General features: G+C 57.9%; 2 protein-coding genes across 2 annotated transcripts; both read left to right on the top strand.

Annotated features, from left to right (window-relative positions):
- Positions 1-1,882: 1,882 nt before the first annotated feature.
- Positions 1,883-18,690, top strand: LOC138735260 (V-type proton ATPase subunit S1-like). Its single transcript, XM_069883165.1, has 10 exons — positions 1,883-2,160; positions 2,912-3,038; positions 4,858-4,911; positions 6,427-6,608; positions 8,000-8,040; positions 8,925-9,022; positions 10,088-10,332; positions 13,260-13,307; positions 14,792-15,032; positions 17,946-18,690. The coding sequence occupies exons 1-10, from the start codon at positions 1,883-1,885 to the stop codon at positions 18,153-18,155; spliced, it is 1,524 nt and encodes a 507-aa protein (XP_069739266.1). The 3' UTR covers positions 18,156-18,690.
- A 1,110-nt stretch (positions 18,691-19,800) lies between these two features.
- Positions 19,801-25,201, top strand: LOC138735259 (protein FAM50A-like; the record flags this gene model as incomplete). The annotated part of the gene is made up of 5 exons (XM_069883164.1): positions 19,801-19,902; positions 21,672-21,800; positions 22,803-22,887; positions 23,479-23,578; positions 25,095-25,201. Coding segments are annotated over exons 2-5 (403 nt in total), but the record flags the coding sequence as incomplete, so codon positions are not given.
- Positions 25,202-25,252: the final 51 nt, after the last annotated feature.

Raw genomic sequence — 25,252 nt, 5'->3', positions numbered from 1 at the left:
CTCTGCCCCACGGATTTTTCCCCCCCCCCCCAGGTTGGGGGGCGTTTCCGAGCTGCCCTGATGAGCCGGAGCCGGAGGACGAGTGAGGGGGGGGAAAAGGGGGAAAATGGAGGAAAATGGGGTCGGGGGGGGGTAAAAAGGGGAAAAGGGGGGATTTGGGGGGGAAAATGGAGGGAAAAGGGGGGGAAATGGAGGGAAAAGGGGGATTTGGGGGGCAACATGGGGGAAAAGGGGGGGATCATAGGGGAAAAAGTGGGATTTGGGGAAATGGGGGGGTAGAATGGGGGAAAATGGGGGGAAGGGGGAAAAAGGGGGGATAATGGAGGGAAAAAGGCGGGAAAATGGGGGGAAAATGGCGGGAAAAGGGGGATTTGGGGGGCAACATGGGGGAAAAGGGAAAGTGGGGGGGCTGGGGGGTCAGAATGGGGGAAAAAGGGGGGAAAGGCAGGAAAATGGGGGGATAATGGGGGAAAAAGGGGGAAATGGGGGGTAGAATGGGGAAAAAGGGGGGAAAGGGGGAAAATGGGGGGGAAATGGGGGGGAAAGGCAAAGTTGGGGGGCTGGAGGGGCAGAAGGAAGAAAAAAGGGGGAGAGAGAAGGGGATTTGGGGGGGCAAAAAGGTGGAAAAGTGAAAATGGGGGCAGAATGGGGGGAAAAGGGAAAAACGTGAGAGAGAAAAGGGGAAATGGGGGGAAAATGGGGATAATGGGGGGATAATGGGGGAGAGGAAAGGGAGGAGAAGGGGAAAAAGAGGGAAATGGGGGGGCAAAAAGGGGTAGAATGGGGGCAAAATGGAGGAAAAAGGGGGCAAAAAGAGGAAATAGGGCAAAATGTGGGGTCGGGGGGCAAAAAGGGGGGGAAAGGGGGCAGAATGGGGGGGAAGGGGGGCTGGGGGGCAAAAATGGGGGAAAAAGGGGGGAGCAAGGGGGAAAAAGGGGGGGAAGGGGCAAAATGGGGTCTGAGGGGGCAAAATGGTGGAAAAAGGGGGAGAAAGGGGGGAAAAGGGGGGAAACGAGTAAAAAAGGGGGGGAAGGGGGGCTGGAGGAGCAAAAAGGGAGAAAAGGGGCAAAGTGGGGGGGCAGAATGGGGGAAAGGGGAAAAATTGGGGGGGCAGATTAGGGGGGTAGATTGGGGACACAGTGGGGGGGTTGGGGGTAAAATGGGGGTGTCCCCCTCCCCCCCTCACTGACCTCCCCCCCCCCCCAGCTCCCTCTTTCGCCCGGAGCCCCGGCAGCCGCTGCGTCCCCCCCAGCCCCATAAGTGCCCCCCCCAGCCCCACAAGTGCCCCCCCCGGCTGCTCCCCCTGCGGCCGCAGCTGCTGCTGCTGCTGCTGCTCATCGTCCTCCTGCTGGGGCTGCGATGGGGGGGCTGGGGGGGCCCCCCCCGGGTTCCCTGACCTCCCCCCCCGGACCCCCCCGACCCATAGCAACCCCCCCAGACCCATAGCGACCCCCTAGTGACCCCAAATGACCCCCAGAGCCCCCCATACCAATCCCCCCCGGACTCCCAAACCCTAGAGGACCCCCCTGTCCCCCCATATCGACCCCCCCAGACCCACAGTGGCCCCCACAGTGACCCCAAATGACCCCCAGAGCCCCCCATACCGAGCCCCCCCGGACCCCCAAACCCTCTAGGACCCCCCCTGTCCCCCCATATCGACCCCCCCAGACCCACACTGACCCCAAATGCCCCCAGTGACCCCTACGGACCCCCAGGGCCCCCCCCTCAATTAAACGCAGCTGCCAATCAATCAATCAATCAATCAACGCCGAAGGGGGCGGGGGGAGATGAATGGGGCCGTGGGAAAAAAAGGGGCGTGGCCTCCCCGCCGCGCGCGCCAATGGGGCGGCGCGGGGCCGAGTCACGTGGGGGCGCAGGATGAATGGGGCCGTGGGAAAAGAAAAGGGGGCGTGGCCAGAGAGCGCGCGGCGCCTCGCGATTGGGCGCGCGGGCTCAGGCCACGCCCCCTCCGGGGCGCCGTGGGCGGGAACCGGAAGTGACGCCGGAAGTGGGAGGGGAGGAGGAGGAGGCGGCGATGGCGGCGGCGATGGCGGCGGGGGGGAGGGTCTGGGTCGGGGTCTGGGTCTGGGTTTGGCTGCTCGGGCTCGGCCCGGGGGCGGCGGCGGAGCAGGTGCCGCTGATCGCCTGGTCCACGGACAGGTGGGGGGTTTGTGGGGGTCTGAGCGGGATCTGGGGGGAGAAAGGGGGGTTTGTGGGGGCCTGGGGGGGATTTGGGGGGAGAAAAGGGGGTTTGGGGGGGTCTGAGAGGGATCTGGGGGGAGAAAAGGGGTTTATGGGGGGTCTGAGGGGGTTTTGGGGTGGAGAAAGGGAGGTTTGGGGGGCATTTGTGGGGTAGTTAGGATTTGGGGGGGTCTGGGGGGATTTTGGGGGGTGTAAAGGGGTTTTGGGGGGGTCTGGGAGGGGTTTGGGGGGAATGAAGGGGATTTGGGGACCTTTGGGGGTGGTTTGGGGGGTTTTGGAGGGACTTGGGGGGCATGATGGGCATTGGAGGGACTTGGGGGGCATTTTGGGGTCGTGAGGGGCATTTTGGGGGGCAAATTGGGGATTTTGGGGGGGCAAATGGGTTTTTTGGGGGGTAAATGGGGCTTCTGGGGCAAATGTTTTTTTTGGGGGGGCAGATGGGGATTTTGGGAGGATTTTTTGGGACTTGGGGCAGCAAGAATGTTTTGGGGGGGCTCTGGGCTTTCTTGGGGGGTAAAGAACATTTTGGGGGGGTCAGGGGGGCATTTTGGGTGTGCCGGGGTCATAAAAGGCATTTGGAGGAGGGCTCGGGAGCATTTTTGGGGGGCAAAGACTTTGAGGGAGGTTTTGGGGACCTTAGGGGGGGTTTTGGGGTCCCCGAGGAGGGTTTTTGGGGGCTCTGGGCCCCCCTGAACCCCCCGTTTTCCAGGTCGCTGTGGCCCCCCCGGGCGGCGCCGTGGTCGGGGCGGGTTTTGGGGGGCTCGGAGCTGGAGGCTCTGCTGGAGCCGGCGCTGAAACGGGGGCCCCGCACCGTCCTGCTGGTGCTGCAGGACCAGGTGGGGGCCAGAACACCCCCAAAACCCCTCAAAATCCTTCAAAACACCCCAAAATCCCCCCCAAAAACCTCAAAACCTCTGCAAAATAATCCAGAATTTCTCCAAAACGCCTTAAAATGTCTCGAATCTTTATTGGGAACCCAAAATCCCCCCCCCCAAACTCCTCAAAACCCCCCCAAGACTCCTCAAAACCAGCCAAAACTTCCCGGAATCCTCCTGAACCCCCCAAAACTCCCCCAAACACCTCAAAACCACCCCAAAACACCTCAAAATCTCTGTGAAAAACTCACAATCTCCCCACAACAATCCAAAATTCCCCCCCCAAACCTTAAAAGCTCCCAAAACAACCCAAAATTCCTCCAAAATGCCCTAAAATCCCTCTCAAAGCTTCCTAAACCCTCCCCTGGGAGCCCAGAACACCCCAAAATCCCCTCAGAACCCCCCAAAATTGAAACCTTGAAACTCAAACCTTGAAATTGCCCACTAAATATCCCAAAATCCATGCAAAACAACCTAAAGTCCTCACAAAAAAACTTAAAATCTCCCCAAAACAATCCAAAATTTCTCAAAACACCCCCAAATCCCCTCAAAACACCTCAAAATCCCTGCAAAACACCTCAAAATCTCCCCAAAATAATCCAAAATCCCTCCCCAAACCTTAAAATCTCCCCCAAACTCTTCAAAATCCCCCCAAAACACCCTGAAATCCCCTGAAAAAAACTCAAATCGCTGCAAAATATTTCAAAATTTCCTCTCAAACCCCTCAAAATCCCTCCAAAACATTCTGAAATCCCCCCAAACTTCCTAAATCCCCCAAAACACCCAAAATCATCTGAAAAAATTCAAAATCCCTGCAAAAAAAGGTTAAAATCTCCCCGAAACAATCCAACCCCCCCCAAAACCTTGAAATTGCCCACTAAACACCCCAAAATCCCCGCAAAACACCTCAAATTCCACCCCAAAATTCCCCAAACACCCCAAAATTCCCTCAAAACACCCCAAAATCTCCACAAAATGATCTCAAATCTCCCCAAAACGCCTCAAAATCCCCCCAAGAGTTCTCGAAATCACCCAAAATCCCCACATAAAACCTCAAAATCCCTCAAAAACCCCATAGATCCCCCTGCCCCATAGATCCTGCCCCATAGATCCTCACCCTGCCCCATAGATTCCCCCCGCCCCATAGATCCTGCCCCATAGATCCTCACCCTGCCCCATAGATTCCCCCCGCCCCATAGATCCTGCCCCATAGATCCCCCTCCCCCATAGATCCTGCCCCATAGATCCTGCCCCATAGATCCCCCGCCCCATAGATCCTGCCCCATAGATCCTCACCCTGCCCCATAGATTCCCCCTGCCCCATAGATCCTGCCCCATAGATTCCCACCCACCCCATAGATCGTGCCCCACGCGTCCCCCCACCCCATAGATCCTTTTTCCCTATAGATCCTGCCCCATAGATTCCTCCCCTGCCCCATAGATCCCCCTGCCCCATAGATCCCCCTGCCCCATAGATCCCACCCCATAGATTCTCACCCTGCCCCACAGATTCCCCCCCACCCCATAGATCCTGCCCCACGCGTCCCCCCCTGCCCCATAGACCCCTCTCCCCCATAGATCCTGCCCCATAGATCCCCCCGCCCCATAGATTCTGTCTCACAAATCCTGTACCATAAGTTCCTCTGCTCCATAGATCCTGCCCCATAGGTTCCACCACCCTGTAAATCCTGCCCCATAGATCCCCTGCCCCATAGATCCCACCCCACAGGTCTCCCCCCTGCCCCATAGATCCTGCCCCATAGCTCTGCTCTCCCCCCAGCTCTCCCTGGAGGATTTCACGGCTTATGGGGACAGCGCCTTCAGCAACCTGCAGGTGGGGCAGGATCCGTGGGGCTGGGGGGATCTATGGGGCTGGGGAGGGGATCCGTGGGGCTGGGGGGGATCTGTGGGGCTGGGGAGGGGATCCGTGGGGCTGGGGGGGATCTGTGGGGCTGGGGAGGGGATCCGTGGGGCTGGGGGGGATCTATGGGGCTGGGGAGGGGATCTGTGGGGCTGGGGGGCTCCGTGGGGCAGGCTCTATGGGGCAGAGGGTGGATCTATGGGGCTGGGGGGCTGCGTGGGGCAGGCTCTATGGGGCAGGGGGTGGATCGATGGGGCTGGGGGGCTGCGTGGGGCAGGCTCTATGGGGCAGAGGGTGGATCTATGGGGCAGAGGGTGGATCTATGGGGCTGGGGGGCTGTGTGGGGCAGGCTCTATGGGGCAGAGGGTGGATCTATGGGGCTGGGGGGCTCCGTGGGGCAGGATCTATGGGGCTGGGGGGCTGCGTGGGGCAGGATCTATGGGGCTGGGGGGCTGTGTGGGGCAGGATCTATGGGGCTGGGGGGCTGTGTGGGGCAGGATCTATGGGGCAGGGGGTGGATCTATGGGGCTGGGGGGCTCTGTGGGGCAGGCTCTATGGGGCTGGGGGTGGATCTATGGGGCTGGGGGGCTCTGTGGGGCAGGCTCTATGGGGCAGAGGGTGGAGCTATGGGGCTGGGGGGCTGCGTGGGGCAGGATCTATGGGGCTGGGGGGCTGCGTGGGGCAGGCTCTATGGGGCTGGGGGTGGATCTATGGGGCTGGGGGGCTGTGTGGGGCAGGCTCTATGGGGCAGAGGGTGGATCTATGGGGCTGGGGGGCTGCGTGGGGCAGGCTCTATGGGGCAGAGGGTGGATCTATGGGGCTGGGGGGCTCCGTGGGGCAGGCTCTATGGGGCAGGGGGTGGATCTATGGGGCTGGGGGGCTGCGTGGGGCAGGCTCTATGGGGCAGAGGGTGGATCTATGGGGCAGAGGGTGGATCTATGGGGCTGGGGGGATCTGTGGGGCAGGCTCTATGGGGCAGGGGGTGGATCTATGGGGCTGGGGGGCTGCGTGGGGCAGGATCTATGGGGCTGGGGGGCTGCGTGGGGCAGGCTCTATGGGGCAGAGGGTGGATCTATGGGGCAGAGGGTGGATCTATGGGGCTGGGGGGATCTGTGGGGCAGGCTCTATGGGGCAGGGGGTGGATCTATGGGGCTGGGGGGCTGCGTGGGGCAGGATCTATGGGGCTGGGGGGCTGCGTGGGGCAGGCTCTATGGGGCAGAGGGTGGAGCTATGGGGCTGGGGGGCTCCGTGGGGCAGGCTCTATGGGGCACAGGGTGGAGCTATGGGGCTGGGGGGCTGTGTGGGGCAGGCTCTATGGGGCAGAGGGTGGATCTATGGGGCTGGGGGGCTCCGTGGGGCAGGATCTATGGGGCTGGGGGGCTGCGTGGGGCAGGATCTATGGGGCTGGGGGGCTGCGTGGGGCAGGATCTATGGGGCTGGGGGGATCTATGGGGCAGGCTCTGTGGGTCAGGGTGTCCGGGTCCCCAGGCGGCGCTGTGGGGCGCGGGGTCGGTGCTGGTGGTGCCGGCGCTGGGGGGGGCCCCGGGGGGGTCCCTGCCCCACGGCGTGGCCGGGGCCCTCGGCTCTGCCCCACGGCGCCTCGACCCCCACGACCTGCGACGCCTCAACGGCTCCCGGCCCGGCCTCCTGCTGCTGCGCCTGCCCCACAGGTGCGACCCACGGCGACCCATAGCGACCCATAGGGACCCATAGGGACCCACAGCGACCCATAGCGACCCATAGGGACCCCATAGGGACCCCATAGGGACCCATAGGGACCCATAGGGACCCCATAGGGACCCATAGCGACCCATAGGGACCCATAGAGACCCCATAGCAACCCACAGTGACCTATAGAGACCCCATAGGGGCCTCATGGCGACCCATAGAGACCTATAGCTGCCCCATAGGGACCCTATAGTGACCCACAGTGACCCACGGCTGCCCCATAGCAACCCACAGTGACCCATAGGGACCCATAGAGACCTACAGCTGCCCCACAGTGCCCCATAGCGACCCACGGCTGCCCCACAGCGGCCCCATAGGGACCCATAGAGACCCCATAGAGATCCATAAGGACCTATAGAGACCCCATAGAAACTCATAGAGACCCTGTAGAGGTCCATAGGGACCTATAGAGACCCCATAGAGACCCCATAGAGACCCATAGGGACCCATAGAGATCCATAGGGACCCCATAGGAACCCATAGAGACCCCATAGAGACCCATAGGGACCTATAGAGACCCCATAGAGACCCATAGGGACCCATAGAGATCCATAGAGACCCCATAGGAACTCATAGAGACCCCATAGAGACCCCATAGGGATCCATAGGGACCTATAGAGACCCCATAGGGACCCATAGAGACCCCATAGGGATCCATAGGGACCTATAGAGACCCCATAGAGATCCATAGGGACCTATAGAGACCCCATAGGGACCCATAGAGACCCCATAGGGATCCATAGGGACCTATAGAGACCCCATAGGAACTCATAGAGACCCCATAGAGATCCATAGGGACCTATAGAGACCCCATAGAGGTCCATAGAGACCCCATAGAGACCCCATAGGGACCCATAGAGACCCCATAGGAACTCATAGAGACCCCATAGAGATCCATAGGGACCCATAGAGACCCCATAGGGATCCATAGGGACCTATAGAGACCCCATAGGAACTCATAGAGACCCCATAGAGATCCATAGGGACCTATAGAGACCCCATAGAGGTCCATAGAGACCCCATAGGGACCCATAGAGACCCCATAGGAACCCATAGAGACCCCATAGGAACTCATAGAGACCCCATAGAGATCCATAGGGACCCATAGAGACCCCATAGGGATCCATAGGGACCTATAGAGACCCCATAGGAACTCATAGAGACCCCATAGAGATCCATAAGGACCTATAGAGACCCCATAGAAACTCGTAGAGACCCCGTAGAGGTCCATAGGGACCCATAGAGACCCCATAGGGACCCATAGCGACCCCATAGAGATCCATAGGGACCCATAGGGCCCCATAGCGACCCACGGCATTTCTTCTCCCCCCAGCTCCAGCTTCATGTCTGCCAGGGAGGCTCTGACCAGTAACGGTAACTGGGGGGGACTGGGAGGGACTGGGGGGCACTGGGAGGCACTGGAGGCTGTTACTGGTCCATACTGGTCTATACTGGCCTGTACTGGACCTCGGTAGTCCATACTAGTCCCTACTGGTCTGTATTGATTCATACTGGACCTTGCTAGTCCATACTGGTGTGTACTGGTCCGTACAGGTACACGCTGGTTGTTATTGGTTTATACTGGTCCTTATTGCTCCGTATTGGCCTTTACTGGTTTTTACTGGTTTTTACTAGCTTGTATTGATCTGTACTGGTCTTTACTGGTCCATATTGATCTTTACTGGTTCTTATTGGTCCCGTGCTGGTCCATAGTGGCCCTTACTAGTCCATATTCATCCTACTGGTCCTTATAGGTTTTATATTGGTCTGTATTGGAGCCTTACTGCTCCATACTGATCCGTACTGGTCCATATTGATCGTTAGTGGTCCTTATTGGCCCTTACTGGTCTGTACTGGTTCCTTACTGGTCCCTTGCTGGCCCTTATTGGTTGTGTACTGGTCGTTATTAGTCCATACTGGCCCCTTACTGGTCCGTATTGATCCTTACTGGTCCGTATTGATCCTTATTGGTCCCATACTGGTTCCTTACTGGTCCGTATTGATCCTTATTGGTCCCATACTGGTTCCTTACTGGTCCGTATTGATCCTTATTGGTCCCGTACTGGTTCCTTACTGGTCTGTATTGATCCTTATTGGTCCCGTACTGGTTCCTTACTGGTCTGTATTGATCCTTATTGGTCCCATACTGGTTCCTTACTGGTCCGTATTGATCCTTATTGGTCCCATACTGGTTCCTTACTGGTGTGTATTGACCCGCGCTGGTCTGTACTGGTTCTTACTGGTCCGTACTGGTGCAGACGCGGTGCTGGGGGAGGCTCTGGCCGCTCTGCGCGAGGCGGCTCTGCCCCACACGGTGCTGCTGACGGCCCCACGGCGCGACCCACGGCGCCCGCTGGTGAGAGCCCCATAGATCCCCTGCCCCACAGATCCCTGCCCCATAGATCCCCGCCCCATAGATCCCCGCCCCATAGATCCCCGCCCCATAGATCCCCGCGCCATGGATCCCCCGCTCCATGGATCCCTGCCCCATAGATCCCCTGCCCCATAGATCCCCCCCGCCCCATAGATCCCCCCCGCCCCATAGATCCCCCCCGCCCCATAGATCCCCCCTGCCCCATAGATCCTGCCCCATAGATCCTGCCCCATAGGTCCCCCGCCCCATAGATCCCCCGCCCCATAGATCCCCCGCCCCATAGATCCCCCGCCCCACAGATCCTGCCCCACAGATCCTGCCCCATAGATCCCCCCCGCCCCACAGATCCCGCCCCACAGATCCCCCGCCCCACAGATCCCGCCCCATAGATCCCCCCCGCCCCATAGATCCCCCCCGCCCCATAGATCCTGCCCCATAGATCCCCCCTGCCCCATAGATCCTGCCCCATAGATCCCCCGCCCCATAGATCCTGCCCCATAGATCCTCCACCCCATAGATCCCCCGCCCCATAGATCCCCCGCCCCATAGATCCCCCGCCCCATAGATCCCGCCCCATAGATCCCCCCCGCCCCATAGATCCCCCGCCCCATAGATCCCCCGCCCCATAGATCCCCGCCCCATAGATCCTGCCCCCCAAACCCCCCCTCTCCTGCCCCCCAACCTGCCCCATAGCCCCCCCAAACCCCCCTCCTGCCCCCCAACCTGCCCCATAGCCCCCCCAATCACCCCCCTCCTGCCCCCCAACCTGCCCCATAGCCCCCCCAACCCCCCCTCCTGCCCCCCAACCTGCCCCATAGCCCCCCAACCTGCCCCATAGCCCCCCCAATCTCCCCCCTCCTGCCCCCCAACCTGCCCCATAGCCCCCCCAAACCCCCCTCCTGCCCCCCAACCTGCCCCATAGCCCCCCCAATCTCCCCCCTCCTGCCCCCCAACCTGCCCCATAGCCCCCCCAAACCCCCCTCCTGCCCCCCAACGTGCCCCATAGCCCCCCCAGTCCCTCCGTGACCCCCCTTTCCTGCCCCCCAGCCCCCCCCCTCGGCCGTGGGTCCCGCCGTGGGTCGCTCCCTGCTGTGGGGCGGCGCGGGAGCTGCCGACCAGGACCCCCCCCCGCCGCTGCGCTGGCCCCACGGCGCGACCCCCAAGCTGCTGCTGTGGGCGCGGAACGTGACGGTGACGCGGGGCCGCCAGCTGCGGGACCTCACGCCCCAAACCTTCGGCTCCGGCGCCGCCGTCGACCTCGGCGGCTCCTCCTGGACCAGCGACGAGGCCCGGTGAGCGACCCCCGGCCTCGGCTCGGGGCCCTTCGAGGGCCTTGGGGGTCGTTTCGGGGGTTTTGAGGCCATTTTGGGTTCATTTCAGGGCACTTTGGGTCCGTTTTAGGGGTTTGGGATCCATTTTGGGTCCATTTTGAGGGGTTTGGGATCCACTTTGGGTCCATTTTGAGGGGTTTGGGGGTCATTTTGGGTCCATTTTAGGGGCTTGGAGTCCATTTTAGGGGCTTTTGGTCAATTTTAGGCTTTTGGGATCCATTTTGGGTTCATTTCAGGGGTTTGGGATCCATTTCAGGTCCATTTTAGAGGTTTGTGTTCCATTTTGGGTTCCTTTTAGGGGTTTGGGGCCGTTTTGGGTTCATTTCGGGGCGCTTTGGTGCCATTTTTGGTTCGATTGAGGGGGTTTGGGGCCATTTTGGGGGTTTGGGGGCCATTTTGGGTTCATTTCAGGGCACTTTGGGTCCGTTTTAGGGGTTTGGGATCCACTTTGGATCCGTTTTAGGGCTTTGGGATCCACTTTGGGTCCATTTTGAGGGGTTTGGGGGCCGCTTCGGATCAATTTTATGGGTTTTGGCTCAATTTTAGGAGCTTTCGGTCCATTTTAGGGTTTGGGGGTCCATTTTGAGTTCTTTTTAGGGGTTCGGGAGCCATTTTGGGTCCATTTTGAGGGGTTTGGGGGTCATTTTGGGTCCATTTTAGGGGCTTGGAGTCCATTTTAGGGGCTTTTGGTCAATTTTAGGGTTTTGGGATCCATTTTGGGTTCATTTTAGGGGTTTTGGGGCCATTTCAGGTCCATTTTAGGGGTTTGGGATCCATTTTGGGTCCATTTTGAGGGGTTTTGGGGGCCACTTTGGGTCGATTTCAAGGGTTTGGGATCAATTTTAGGGGCTTTCGGTCCGTTTTAGGGGTTTGGGATCCATTTTGGGTCCATTTTGAGGGGTTTGGGGGTCATTTCGGGGCACTTTGGGGCCATTTTGGGTTCGATTGAGGGGGTTTGGGGCCATTTTGGGGGTTTTGAGGCCATTTTGGGTTCATTTCAGGGCACTTTGGATCCATTTTAGGGTTTTGGGATCCATTTTGGATCCATTTAGGGGTTTGGGAGCCATTTTGGGTCCAGTTCAGGGCACTTTGGATCTGTTTTAGGGTTTGGGATCCACTTTGGGTCCGTTTAGGGGTTTGAGATCCATTTTGGGTTCATTTCAGGGTTTTGGGATCCACTTTGGGTCCGTTTAGGGGTTTGGGATCCACTTTGGGTTCATTTCAGGGCACTTTGGGTCCGTTTTAGGGGTCTGGGATCCACTTTGGGTCCATTTTGAGGGCTTTGGGGCCATTTTAGGGGTTTTGAGTCCATTTTGGGTTCATTTCAGGGCACTTTGGGTCCGTTTTAGGGGTTTGGGATCGATTTTGGGTTCATTTCAGGGGTTTTGGGGCCATTTCAGGTCCATTTTAGGGGTTTGGGATCCATTTTGGGTTCATTTCAGGGGTTTTGGGGCCATTTCAGGTCCATTTTGAGGGGTTTGGGATCCATTTTGGGTCCATTTTGAGGGGTTTGGGATCCACTTTGGGTCCATTTTGAGGGGTTTGGGGGTCGTTTCGGGGCACTTTGGTGCCATTTTTGGTTCGATTGAGGGGGTTTGGGGCCATTTTGGGGGTTTTGAGGCCATTTTGGGTTCATTTCAGGGCACTTTGGGTCCATTTAGGGGTTTGGGATCCATTTTGGGTCCATTTTGAGGGGTTTGGGGGTAATTTTGGGTCAATTTTAGGGGCTTGGAGTCCATTTTAGGGGCTTTTGGTCCATTTTAGGATTTTGGGATCCATTTTGGGTCCATTTTAGGGGTTTGGGGTCAATTTTAGGGGTTTTCGGTCCATTTTAGGATTTTGGGATCCATTTCGGGTCCATTTTAGGGGTTTGGGGTCCATTTTAGGGGCTTTCAGTCCATTTTAGGGTTTTGGGATCCATTTCAGGTCCATTTAGGGGTTTGGGATCCACTTTGGGTCCATTTTGAGGGGTTTGGGGGCCACTTCGGGTAGATTTTAGGGGTTTGGGTTCCATTTTGGGTCCATTTTGAGGGGTTTGGGGTCCATTTTGGGTCCATTTTAGGGGGTTTGGCTCCTTTTTGGGGCCTTGGAGTCCGTTTTGGGTTCATTTAAGGGGTTTGGGGTCCATTTTAGGGGGTTGGGGATTCATTTTGGGTCCATTTTAGGGCACTTTGGGGCCATTTTAGGGTTTTGGGATCCATTTTGGGTTCATTTCAGGGCACTTTGGGACCATTTTGGGTTCCTTTGGGATAATTTTGGGGCTATTTTGGGTCCGTTTCAGGAGTTTTGGGCCATTTTGGGTTCATTTTAGGGGGTTGGGGCCATTTTGGGTGCATTTTAGGGCAATTCGGGGCTATTTTGGGGTTTGGGGCCATTTGAGATTCCTTTGGGATCATTTTGAGGCTCTTTTGGGTTCCTTTTAGGGCTTTGGGATCCATTTTGGGTTTGTTTTAGTGATTTTGATCCATTTTGGGTTCATTTTAGGGGTTTGGGGGACATTTTGGGTTCCTTTGGGATCATTTTGGGGTTTTGGGGCCATTTTAGATCGTTTTGAGAGACATTTTTGCGGGTTTTGGGTCCATTTTAGGGGTTTTGGGGCCATTTCGGATTCATTTCAGGGGGTTCGGGGCCATTTTGGGTTGAATTTTGGGGTGTTTGGGGCCATTTGGGGTCATTTAGGGGGCGTGGTGCTCATTTTAAGGGATTTTGGTTGCATTTTGAAGGTTTTTGGGGCCGTTTTGCAGGGATTTGTGTCCGTTTTGGGGACTTTGGGTCTATTTCGTGGTGTTTCAGGGCCATTTTGGGTCCAGTTTAGAGGTATTTGGGGCATTTTGGGGTCCCCTATATCCCTGCTCCCCCTAATTTTAGTGTTTTTCCCCCCTCCCCAGCCTGGTCCTTCGCTATGACGATGTCTTCGGAGCCACCCTCAACATCACGTGAGTTTTGGGGGAAATTCAAGGGGTTTTGGGGTCCCCGTGACCCCCTCTTTATGTTCCCCCCCCTCCAAGGTTTGTGCTGCCTCCGCGCTGGTTCATTTTGGGGGGATTTGGAGCCATTTTGGGTCATTTTGGAGCCATTTTGTGCCATTTGGGGGGTTTGGGGTCATTTAAAGTCCATTTTGAGGGGCTTTAAGCTTATTTTGGGACCATTTTGAAAGAATCTGGATCCATTTTGGGGTCATTTTAGGGATTATGGGTCATTTTGGGCCATTTTGGGGGAGTTAGGTTCGTTTTAGGTCAAATTTGGGTCATTTTGGAGCCATTTTCGGTACAATCGGGGTTTTGGGGCCATTTTTGGTCATTTGGGGATCATTTAAAGTCCATTTTAGGGGTTTTGGGTCCATTTTGGGGGCGTTTGGTCCTATTTTAGGTTATTTTGGGCCATTTTGAGGGGGGGATGAGCAAATTTTGGGTGTTTTGAGGAGCACTCGGGGATTTTGCGGGGGTTCAGGGGCTTTTTGGGGGGTTCAGGGGGTTTTGGGGGGCTTCAGGGTTTTTTTGGGGGTGGTTCAGGGAGTTTTTTGGGGGTTCAGGGTTTTTTTGAGGGGGTTCAGAGGGGTTTTGGGGCAGTTCAGAGGATTTTGGGGGAGTTCAGAGGGTTTTTTTTGGAGGTTGAGGGTGTTTTGGGGGGGTTCAGGAGACTTGATGGGGTTTTTGGGGGGGTTCAGGGGTTTTTTGGGTCGGTTCCGGGGGTTTTGGGGTGTTTCAGGGTTTTTTTGGGGGTCAGTTCAGGAATCTTGGGGGAGTTCAGCGGGTTTTGGGGGGTTCAGAGGGGTTTTGGGGGGCAGTCAGGTTTTTTGGGGGGTGGTTCAGTGAGTTTTTTGGGGATTCAGGTTTTTTTTGTGGGGTTCAGAGGGTTTTTTGGGGGGCTTCAGGCGTTTTTGGGGGGCTTCAGGCGTTTTTGGGGGGTTCAGGCGTTTTTGGGGGGTTCAGGGCTTTTTGGGGGGGTTCAGAAGGCTTTTTAGGGGGTTTGTGTTTTTGGGGGGGGTCAGAGGGTTTTGAGGGGAGTTCAGGGGGTTTTTGGGGGGTTCAGTGGGTTCTTGGGGGAGTTCAGAGGTTTTTTTGGGAGGGTTCTGGGTTTTTGGGGTGTTTCAGGTTTTTTGGGGTCGGTTCAGGGGGTTTTTGGGTCAGTTCAGAGTTTTTTTGGGGGGGTTCAATGGGTTTGAGGGGGTTTCAGCGAGTTTTTTGGGGGTTCAGAGTATTTGAGGGGGGGTTTAGTGATATTTTTGAGGGGGGTTCAGGGGGGTTTTTGGGGGGTTCAAAGGTTTTTGGTTTTTTTTGTTGGATTCAGGGTTTATTTTGGGGGGGTCCAGGGTATTTTGGGGCAGTTCAGGGTTTTTTTGGGGGGTTCAGAAGGGTTTTTGGGGGGTTCAGGGGATTTTGGGGTGCCCCTCACCCCCCTTTTTCCTTTCCCCCCCCAGGTTTGTGCTGCGCCAGCGCTGGTTCCCGGTTTCGGGGCGCCCCTGGTTCTGGCTGTCGGAGGTGGCGTTGTCGGAAGCGGGGGGGCCCCCCGTTATTTTCGAGGGGTCCCCGGGGGGAGTGTCGGCCCCCACCCCCCTCTCGTGGCGCTGCGGGGAGCTCGAGGCCCCCGGGCCCTGGCTGCGCCCCCGGGGGGACCCCAAAACCCCAGCCCCGTGGGGCCTCCGCATCCAGGACCTGCAGGTGAGTGGAACGGGAGGGGGGGCACCCCAAAATATAGGGGGGGGGCACCCCAAAATAGGGAGGGGAAGCCTGAAATAGGGAGGAGGGAAGCTCAAAATGGGGGGGGCACCCCAAAATATGGGAGGGGAACCCCAAAATAGGGGGGAGGGAACCCCAAAATATAGAGGGGGACACCCTGAAATAGGAGGAGAACCCCAAAATATGGGGGGGACCCCAAAATGTGGGGGGGAACCATGAAATATGGGGGAGGGGAACCCCAAAATAGGGGGCTGAACCCCAAAATATAGAGGGGGACACCCTGAAATAGGAGGAGAACCCCAAAATATGGGGGGGAACCTGAAAATATGGGGGGGAACCATGAAATGTGGGGGAGGTGAACCCCAAAATATAGAGGGGGACACACTGAAATAGGAGAAGAACCCGAAAATATGGGGGGGAGCCCCAAAATATGGGGGGGAACCACAAAATATCGGGGAGGGGAACCCCAAAATAGGGGGCTGAACCCCAAAATATAGAGGGGGACGCACTGAAATAGGAGGAGAACCCAAAAATATGGGGGGGACCCCCAAAATATGGGGGGAACCATGAAATATGGGGAGAAGGAACCTCAAAATATGGGGGGGACACCCCAAAATATAGGGGGCAACCCAAAATAAGGGGGGCAACCCTGAAAGATTGGGGAGGACACCCCAAAACATGGGGGGAACCCCAAAATAGGGGGGAGGGAACCCCGAAATGGGGGGGATGGAACCTGAAAATATGAAGGGGACGCCCCGAAATGTAGGGGGGAACCTGAAATATTGGGGGGGACACCCTGAAATATAGGGGAGCTTCCTGAAACAGGGGGGAGGGAACCCCAAATTAAGGGGGGAACCCCAAAATATAGGGGGGAACCCAAAATATTGGGGTAGACACCCCAAAACGTGGAGGGACACCTTGAAATATGCGGAGAAGGAACCCCAAAATATGGGGGCACCCTGAAATGGGAGGTGCCCCCCAAAATTTAGGGGGGAACCTCAAAATAGGGGGGAGGGATCCCTGAAATATGGAGAGGGAGCCCCGAAATAGGGGGGTGGAACCCCCAAAATGTGGGGGAGGGAACCCCAAAATGGGGGGGACACCCTGAAATAGGTGGGGGGAACCCTGAAATATTGGGGGGGGCACCCTGAAATGAGAGGGGAACCCCTTAATATAGGGGGGAACCCCAAAATATGGGGGGAACACCCTGAAAAGGGGGGGGTGCACCTCAAAATATGGGGGGGGGGCGCAAAATAGGAGGGGAACACCCCAAAACAGGGATGGGACACCCTGAAAGGGGGGGGGACCCCAAAATAGGGGGGGGGCGGAGAGGGGGAGGGGAGAAGGGGCCGACTGGGGGTGTTTTGGGGATAATTTGGGGGTTTTGAGCTTTTTGGGGGCAAATTTTGGGGTTTGGGGCCGTTTTGGGGTTTTTTTGTGACCATTTTGAGAAGTTTTGGGGCCGTTTGGGGGGATTTTGGGGTCATTTTTGGGTCCTTTTAGAGGTTTTTGGGGGCGTTTTGTGTCGTTTTGGGGCTTTTTTGGGGGGGTTTGGGCTATTTTGGGTCCAATTCAGCTGGTTTTGTGTCATTTTGGGGCCAATTTGGCGGCTTTTTTGGGGCATTTTGGGGTTTTTTGAGTAATTTTGGGGGGTTTGGGGTTATTTTGGGGCCAATTTGAGGAGTTGGGAGCCATTTTGGTGTCATTTTGGGTTTTTTTGTGACCATTTTGAGAACTTTGGGGCTGTTTTGGGGCCGTTTTGGGGCCAATTTGGGAGTTTTGGGGCCATTTGGGGGTTTTTTTGGATAATTTTGAGGGTTTTGGGGTCTTTTGGTTTTTTTTGTGACCGTTTTGAGAAGTTTGGGGCTGTTTTGGGGCCGGTTTGGGGCCAATTTGGGAGTTTTGGAGCCATTTTGGGGCCATTTGGGGGTTTTTTTGGATCATTTTGAGGGTTTGGGGGCCATTTTGGGGCTATTTGTGGGGGTTTTGGGGCCGTTTTGGGGGTTTTGGAGCCGTTTTGGAGCCATTTTGCTGTAATTTGGGGGGTTTTGGGGCCATTTTGGGGTTTTTTTGTGACCGTTTTGAGAAGTTTGGGGCTTTTATGAGGGTGTGGGGGCCATTTTGGTGTCATTTGGGGTTTTTTTAGTGTAATTTTGGGGCTGTTTTGGGGGTTTGGGTCCATTTTGGGAAGGTTTGGGGCCCTTTTGGGGGTTTTGGGGACACTTTAGGGGTTTTGGGGCCCTTTTGGGGTTATTTGTGGGGCGTTTGAGGCCGTTTCAGTGTCATTGTGAGAAGTTTGGGGCTGTTTGGGGGCCAATTTGGGGGGTTTGGAGCCATTTTGGGGTTTTTTGGGGTCATTTTGGGTTTTTTTGGGGCCATATTGGGGTGATTTTGGTTTTTTTGTGACCATTTTAAGAGGTTTGGGGTTGTTTGGGGGGTTTGGGGGCCATTTTGATGTCATTTTGGGTGGGTTTGGGGCTGTTTTGGGGCCATTTTGGTGTCATTTCAGGGGGATGGAGTCATTCTGAGGTTTTTTTGTGACCATTTTAAGAAGTTTGGTGTGATTTTCTGGGATTTTGAGGCCATTTTGGTGTCATTTGCGGGGGGTCGGGGCCATTTTGGGGCCAATTCGAGGCGTTTGGGGCCAATTTTTGCGTCACTTGGGAGGTTTGGGACCATTTTGGTGCCGTTTTGGGGTTTTTTGTGAACATTTTGAGAAGTTTGAGGCTGCGTTGGGGATTTTGAGGCCCTTTTGGGGCCATTTTGTTGTCATTTAGTGTGGTTTTGAGTCAGTTTTGGCGCTTTTGGGTCCGTTTCGCGCCCTTTTTTGGGGGTTCAGCCCTCTTTTGAGGTGGTGTGTCCCCCCCCCTCAATTTTTGCCTTTTCCTCCGGCAGGTCCAGGCTTTCGGGGTGTCGGGATCGTCCTTCTCCGAGGCCTCGGACTGCGCCGCCTTCTTCTCTCCGGGGGCCTGGATGGGGCTGGTGACGGCGTCGCTGCTTCTCGGGGGGCTGCTGGCTGGGGGGGGGCTCCTGCTGCGCCTCCGCACCATGGATCGCTTCGACGACCCCCGGGGACCCCCCCTGCCCGTGCCCCAGGGAGAGTGAACCGCAAAAACACCCCTTTTCACCTCAAAAATCCATCTGTACCCCCCCAAACCCCTTATTGCTGCAGCTCAGGGGGGGAAAACACCCTCAAGAACATTCCCCCCCCCCCGCCAAGGGGGCAGGAGACCCCCAGGCCCCCCCCATGGGGTGAAAGGGGGCGCCCCCAAACTTGGAGACCCCCCCAAACCCCCAAAAATGTGAGAAAACCCCCTTTTCACCCCAAAAATCCGTTTTCCCCTCCCCAAACCCCCCATTGCTGCAGCCCAGGGGGCAGGAGACCCCCAAACCCCCCCTGCCATGGGGTGAAGGGGGGGCGCCCCCAAACTTGGGGCCCCCAAAACGTTTGTTCCCTCTAAAAAAGGTCAGAAAACCCCGCTTTTCACCCCAAAAATCCATTTTCCCCTCCCCAAACCCCCCATTGCTGCAGCCCAGGGGGCAAGGGACCCCCAAACCCCCCCTCCTGTCCCATAGTGGGGTCCCCCCCCCCTTATTTATTGCTTCTTGTGTTGCTGGACAATAAAACCCACAGATCCCCCCCCAGTCTCCGTTTTGGGGGGATTTGAGGCCATTTTGGGCAATTTTGAGAGGTTTTAGGGCCATTTTGGGTCTAATTTAGTGGATTATGGGTCAAATTTTGGGAGCTTAGCTATTTGAGGGGGGGTGGGTCCATTTTGGGTCCAATTTGAGGGATTTGGGGTCAAATTATGGGGGGGGTGGTCATTTTGGGGGTTTCTGCGTTCATTTTGGGTCTAATTTGATGGATTTTGTGTTGAATTTTGGGGGCTTGGCCAGTTTGGGGGGTTTGAGGCCATTTTGGGTCCAAATTGATAGATTTAGGTTCATATTTTAGGGGTTCTGTGTTCATTTTGGGTTCAATTTGGGGGATTTTGGCTCAAGTTTTTGGGGCTCAGCCAGTAAGGGAGTTTGGAGTCCATTTTGGGTCCAATTTGAGGGATTTGGGGTCAAATAAGGAGGGGATTGATCATTTTGGGAGATTTGGGTCCATTTTGGGGTCCAATTCAGTGGATTTAGGTTTGAATTTTGGGGGTTTGGGGTCCGTTTTGGGTCCAATTTATGGATTTTGGGTTGAGTTCTGGGGCTTCGGTTCATTTTGAAGGGTTTTAGGTCCATTTTGGGATTTTGGAGTTGAATCTTGGGGCTTTTGGGTCCGTTTTGGGTCTGATTTGATGGATTTGGGGTCAAGTTTTTGGGGCTCAGCCAGTAAGGGAGTTTGGAGTCCATTTTGGGTCCAATTTGAGGGATTTGGGGTCAAATAAGGAGGGGATTGATCATTTTGGGAGATTTGGGTCCATTTTGGGGTCCAATTCAGCGGGTTTAGGTTTGATTTTTGGGGGTTTTGGGTCCGTTTTGGGTCCAATTTATGGATTTTGGGTTGAGTTTTGGGGCTTGGGTTCATTTTGAGGGGTTTTAGGTCCATTTTGGGATTTTGGAGTTGAATCTTGGGGCTTTTGGGTCCGTTTTGGGTCTGATTTGATGGATTTAGGTTCAAATTTTTGGGGCTTGGCCATTTAGGGTCTAATTTGATGGATTTAGGTTCGAATTTTGGGGGGTTGTGTCGAATTTGGGGAGTTTGGAGGCTTTTGGGGTCCAATTTCCATCCAATTTGCGGGGGTTTGAGGCTCTTTCCGGGCTCCCTCAAGGAGGGGGCGGGGCTTTCCCCCAAACTTCCGGTCCCGCCACTTCCGCTTCCGCCGCCGCCTCCGCAGCCGCTTCCTTCGCTCTCTGGGTGACGCCCCCGAATCCCCCCGAAACCGCGACCCCCTCAAGCCCCGGGGACCCCAAAACCCCCTCGTTTCCCCTCCCCCCGGTCTCTAAACCCCATTCCTGCCCCCCAGATCCCTCCAAATCCCCTTTCGGGCCCCCCCAGGACCCCCCAAAACACCAATTCCTCCCCCCAGGACCCCCCAAACCCCCTCATTCCCCCTCCCCCCGGTCTCTAACCCCCATTTTTGACCCCCCCCAGGACCCCCAAATCCCCTGTCAGCCCCCCAGGGCCCCCCAAACCCCCTCATTCCCCTCCCCCCGGTCTCTAAACCCCTACTTTGGCCCCCCAGGACCCCCCAAAACTCCTCATCCTCCCTCCCCCCAGTCTCTAAACCCCTCTCATACCCTCCAGATCCCCCCAAAATCCCCTCTCATCCTGCCCCAGGACCCCCAAATCCCCTCTCATCCCCCCCCAGATCCCCCCAAATCCCCTCTCATCCCCCCAGATCCCCCCAGATCCCCTCTCATCCCCCCCAGGAACCCCAAATCCCCTCTCATCCCCCCCCAGATCCCCCCAAATCCCCTCTCATCCCCCCCAGATCCCCCCAAATCCCCTCTCATCCCCCCCCAGATCCCCCCAAATCCCCTCTCATCCCCCCCCAGGACCCCCAAATCCCCTCTCATCCCCCCCAGATCCCCCTAAATCCCCTCTCATCCCCCCCCAGGACCCCCCCAAACCCCCTCATTCCCCTCCCCCCGGTCTCTAACCCCCATTTTTGACCCCCCCCCCAGGACCCCCAAATCCCCTGTCAGCTCCCCAGACCCCCTCATCCCCCTCTCCCCGGTCTCTAAACCCCCACTTTGGCCCCCTAGGACCCCCCCCAAAACTCCTCATCCTCCCTCCCCCCGGTCTCTAAACCCCATTTTTGCCCCCCAGATCCCCCCAAATCCCCTCTCAGCCCCCCCAGATCCCCCCAAATCCCATTTCAGCCCCCGCCCCGGACCCCCAAATCCCCTCTCATCCCCCCCAGATCCCTCCGAATCCCCTTTCAACCCCCCCAGGACCCCCCCAAACCCCAATTCCTCCCCCCAGGACCCCCCAAACCCCCTCATTCCCCCTCCCCCCGGTCTCTAAACCCCTACTTTGGCCCCCCAGGACCCCCCAAAACTCCTCATCCTCCCTCCCCCCAGTCTCTAAACCCCTCTCATACCCTCCAGATCCCCCCAAAATCCCCTCTCATCCTGCCCCAGGACCCCCAAATCCCCTCTCATCCCCCCCCAGATCCCCCCAAATCCCCTCTCATCCCCCCCAGATCCCCTCTCATCCCCCCCAGGAACCCCAAATCCCCTCTCATCCCCCCCAGATCCCCCCAAATCCCCTCTCATCCCCCCCAGATCCCCCCAAATCCCCTCTCATCCCCCCCCAGGACCCCCAAATCCCCTCTCATCCCCCCCAGATCCCCCTAAATCCCCTCTCATCCCCCCCCAGGACCCCCCAAACCCCCTCATTCCCCTCCCCCCGGTCTCTAACCCCCATTTTTGACCCCCCCCGAGGACCCCCAAATCCCCTGTCAGCTCCCCAGACCCCCTCATCCCCCTCTCCCTGGTCTCTAAACCCCCACTTTGGCCCCCCAGGACCCCCCAGATCCCCTCTCATCCCCCCCAGATCCCCCCAAATCCCCTTTCAGCCCCGCCAAGACCCCCCAAAACACCAATTCCTCCACCCAGGACCCCCCAAACCCCCTCATTCCCCCTCCCCCCGGTCTCTAACCCCCATTTTTGCCCCCCCAGCCCCCCCAAACCCCCACCATGGCTCAGTACAAGGGGGCAGCGAGCGAGGCCGGGCGGGCCCTGCAGCTGATGAAGAAGCGAGAGCGGCAGCGGGAGCACATGGAGCAGCTCCGGCAGCGAATCGCTGAGGTGGGGGGGCAGAAATGGGGGGCTGGGGGGGGCAGAGAGGGGGTTTGAGGGGTCTATGGGGCTGGGGGGGGGGCTGTGGGACCCAGAAATGGGGGTCTGGGGGTGTTTGGGGGGGGTTCTGAGGGGCTGGGGTCCCAGAAATGGGGGTCTGGGGGTGTTTGGGGGGGTTTGGGGGGATCTATGGGGCTTGGGGGGGGACTTTAGGACCCAGAAATGGGGGTCTGGGGGGGGTGTCTTTGGGATTTGGGGGGCAGAGAGGGGGTTTGGGGGGATCTATGGGGCTGGGGGGGAGCTGTGGGACCCAGGAATGGGTGTCTGGGGGAGTTTGGGGGGGGTCCTGAGGGGCTGGGGACCCAGAAATGGGGGGCTGGGGGGGCAGAGATGGAGTTGTGGGGGTCTGTGGGGCTTTAGAGGGGCAGAGGGGGGGTTTGGGGGGGGTCTGTGGGGCTGAAGGGGGGCTCTGGGACCTGGAGATGGGTGTTTGGGGGGGTCCTGAGGGGCTGGGGACCCAGAAATGGGGGTCTGGGGGAGTTTGGGGGGGTCCTGAGGGGCTGTGGGACCCAGAAATGGGGGTCTGGGGGGACAGAAGAGGGGGTTTGGGGGGGTCCTGAGGGGCTTTGGGGGTTCTGGGTTCACAAACATGGGGCAAAGGGGGGTTCTTTGGGGTCTGGGGGGGGTAGAAATGGGGTGGGGGGGCGGTCCTGGAGGGATTTTGGGGGGGTCCGGGGGTGATCTGTGGGGCTGGGGGGGAGTTGGGGGGCATAAAATGGGGTTTGGGGGGGCCTGGAGGGATTTGGGGGGGTTTATGGTCCTGGGGGGGGCAGAAATGGGGGTTGGGGAAGGTTTTGGGGGGGGGTTGGGGGGTCTGTGGGGCAGATATGGGGGTTTTGGGGGGCTCTCGGGGGTTTTGGGGGGCTCTAGGGGGTGCACGGGATTTGGGGGGATCCTAGATTTTTGGGGGGGTCCCTGAACCCCAATTTTTTTGCGCCACCCCCCCCCCAGGAGAACAGCGCGAAATCCAACATCGACCGCAAGTTCTCAGCTCATTACGATGCGGTGGAAGCCGAACTCAAATCCAGCACCGTGGGTGAGGGGGGGACCCCAAAAACCCCAGGGGGGGTCCCCAAAAAAACCCCGGGGGGCCCCCCCAAAACCTCTTTCCCCCCCCCAGGGCCCCCCCAAACCCTCATGAGCCCCTCAAGGTCTTCCCAAACGCCTCAAAACAGCTTGAATCCACCCAAACACGCCCTCTAAAACCCCCAAAGGGGACCCTAAAACCTAGGGGGGACCCCAGTGCCTGGAGAGGACCCCAAAAATGTGTTTTATCTCATCCCAGGGCCCCCCAAAACCCCTCAGAAAGCCCCAAAACCCCCTTCCCACCCCCCTCAAAACCCCCCGAGCCCCTCAGGGTCTTCCCAAACACCTTAGAAACGCTTGAATCCCCCCCGAAACGCCCCTAAAAACCCAGGGGGGACCCCAAAACCCCTCCAGGGCCCCCCAAAACCCCCTGCTTCCCCCACCCCAAACCCACGAGGCCCTCTGAGGCTTCGCAAACCCCTCCAAAAGGCTTAAATCCCCCCCCCAAACGCCCCCAGGGGACCCCAAAATCCCATCTTTTTCCCCCAAAACCCAAGTTCTGGCCCCCCCCCCTTCAATTTTTGGGGTTCCCCCCCCCCAGGTTTGGTGACGCTGAACGACATGAGGGCGCGGCAGGAGGCGCTGGTGAAGGAGAGAGAGAAGCAGCTGGCCAAGAGGGAGCAGAGCCGCGAGCTGCAGCTGTGAGCCCCCAAATCCCCTGTTGGGGACCCAAAATCCAACCCCGAGACGCAAAATCCCCTGTTTGGGACCCAAAATTGAACCCTAAGCCCCAAAATCCCTCCATTTGGGACCCAAATTCAGACTCTGAGCCCCAAAATCCCCTGTTTGGGACCCAAAATCTGACCCCGAGACCCAAAACTCACATTTTTTTGACTCAAAATCCAATCCCGGGCCCCAAAATCCCCCATTTTTGACCCAAAATCTAACCCTGAGCCCCCAAACCCCACAGTTTGTGATCCAGAATCGAACCCTAAGCCCCACAGTCCCTCCGTTTGGAACTCAAAATCCAATCCCGAGCCCCAAAACCCCCATTTGTGACCCAAAATCCAACCCTGAGCCCCAAACCCCACATTTTGTGACCCAAATTCAGACTCTGAGCCCCAAAACCCCTAGTTTGGGACCCAAAATGCAACCCTGAGCCCCCAAATCCCCATTTTTGACCCAGAATCTGACCCTGAGCCCCCAAATCCCTCCATTTGGAACCCAAAATCCCAGTGCCCCCTCCAGTCCCTCCCAGTGCCCCCCAGTGCCCCTGTTACCCCTCCCAGTGCTCCCAGTTCCCCTCCAGTCCCTCCCAGTTCCCGCTCTAGTCCCTTCCAGTGCCCCCATTTCCCCTCCCAGTCCCTCCCAGTGCCCCTGTTACCCCTCCAGTCCCTCCCAGTCCCCCTCCAGTCCCTCCCAGTTCCCCTGTTACCCCCTCCAGTCCCTCCCAGTGCCCCTCCAGTCCCTCCCAGTGCCCCCCAGTTCCCCTCCAGTCCCTCCCAGTGCCCCTGTTACCCCTCCAGTCCCTCCCAGTGCCCCTCCAGTCCCTCCCAGTGCCCCCCAGTTCCCCCTCCAGTCCCTCCCAGTCCCTCCCAGTGCCCCCATTTCCCCTCCCAGTGCCCCTGTTACCCCTCCCAGTGCCCCCCAGTTCCCCTCCAGTCCCTCCCAGTTCCCGCTCTAGTCCCTTCCAGTGCCCCCATTTCCCCTCCCAGTCCCTCCCAGTGCCCCTGTTACCCCTCCAGTCCCTCCCAGTCCCCCTCCAGTCCCTCCCAGTGCCCCCATTTACCCTCCCAGTGCCCCTGTTACCCCTCCCAGTGCTCCCAGTTCCCCCTCCAGTCCCTCCCAGTGCCCCTGTTACCCCTCTCAGTGCTCCCCAGTTCCCCTCCCAGTGCCCCTGTTACCCCTCCAGTCCCTCCCAGTGCCCCCCAGTGCCCCTGTTACCCCTCCCAGTGCTCCCAGTTCCCCTCCAGTCCCTCCCAGTTCCCGCTCTAGTCCCTTCCAGTGCCCCCATTTCCCCTCCCAGTGCCCCCCAGTTCCCCCTCCAGTCCCTCCCAGTGCCCCTGTTACCCCTCTCAGTGCCCCCAGTTCCCCTCCCAGTGCCCCTGTTACCCCTCCAGTCCCTCCCAGTGCCCCCAGTCCCTCCCAGTGCCTCCCAGTGCCTCCCAGTCCCCCCCCAGTCCCCCCCAGTGCCCCCAGTGCGGCGCGTCCCCGCAGGCAGCTGGAGCGGCAGCGGGAGCGCGAGCGCAAGCAGGAGGCGAAGCGCAAGATCTGCAGCCTCAGCTTCAGCCTCGACGAGGACGGGGCCGACGACGACCCCCCCGGTGCGCAATTTCGGCTCCTTTCGGGTCCTTTTGAGCAGTTTGGGGTTTTTT

This window comes from Phaenicophaeus curvirostris, unplaced genomic scaffold, assembly GCF_032191515.1.
Source record: "Phaenicophaeus curvirostris isolate KB17595 unplaced genomic scaffold, BPBGC_Pcur_1.0 scaffold_632, whole genome shotgun sequence".
In the NCBI taxonomy this organism is placed as follows: domain Eukaryota; kingdom Metazoa; phylum Chordata; class Aves; order Cuculiformes; family Cuculidae; genus Phaenicophaeus; species Phaenicophaeus curvirostris.
Note: the sequence above shows the minus strand (reverse complement) of the source record. Positions and strands in the feature narration are given on the sequence as shown.

Bases quoted from the DNA above. Each gene is read 5' to 3' on its own strand.
- LOC138735260 (XM_069883165.1), top strand. From the start codon at position 1,883: ATGGGGCCGTGGGAAAAGAAAAGGGGGCGTGGCCAGAGAGCGCGCGGC. The intron at 9,023-10,087 runs GTGAGAGCCCCA...CCTGCCCCCCAG, and splicing joins GCGACCCACGGCGCCCGCTG to CCCCCCCCCTCGGCCGTGGG. The intron at 15,033-17,945 runs GTGAGTGGAACG...TTCCTCCGGCAG, and splicing joins TCCGCATCCAGGACCTGCAG to GTCCAGGCTTTCGGGGTGTC.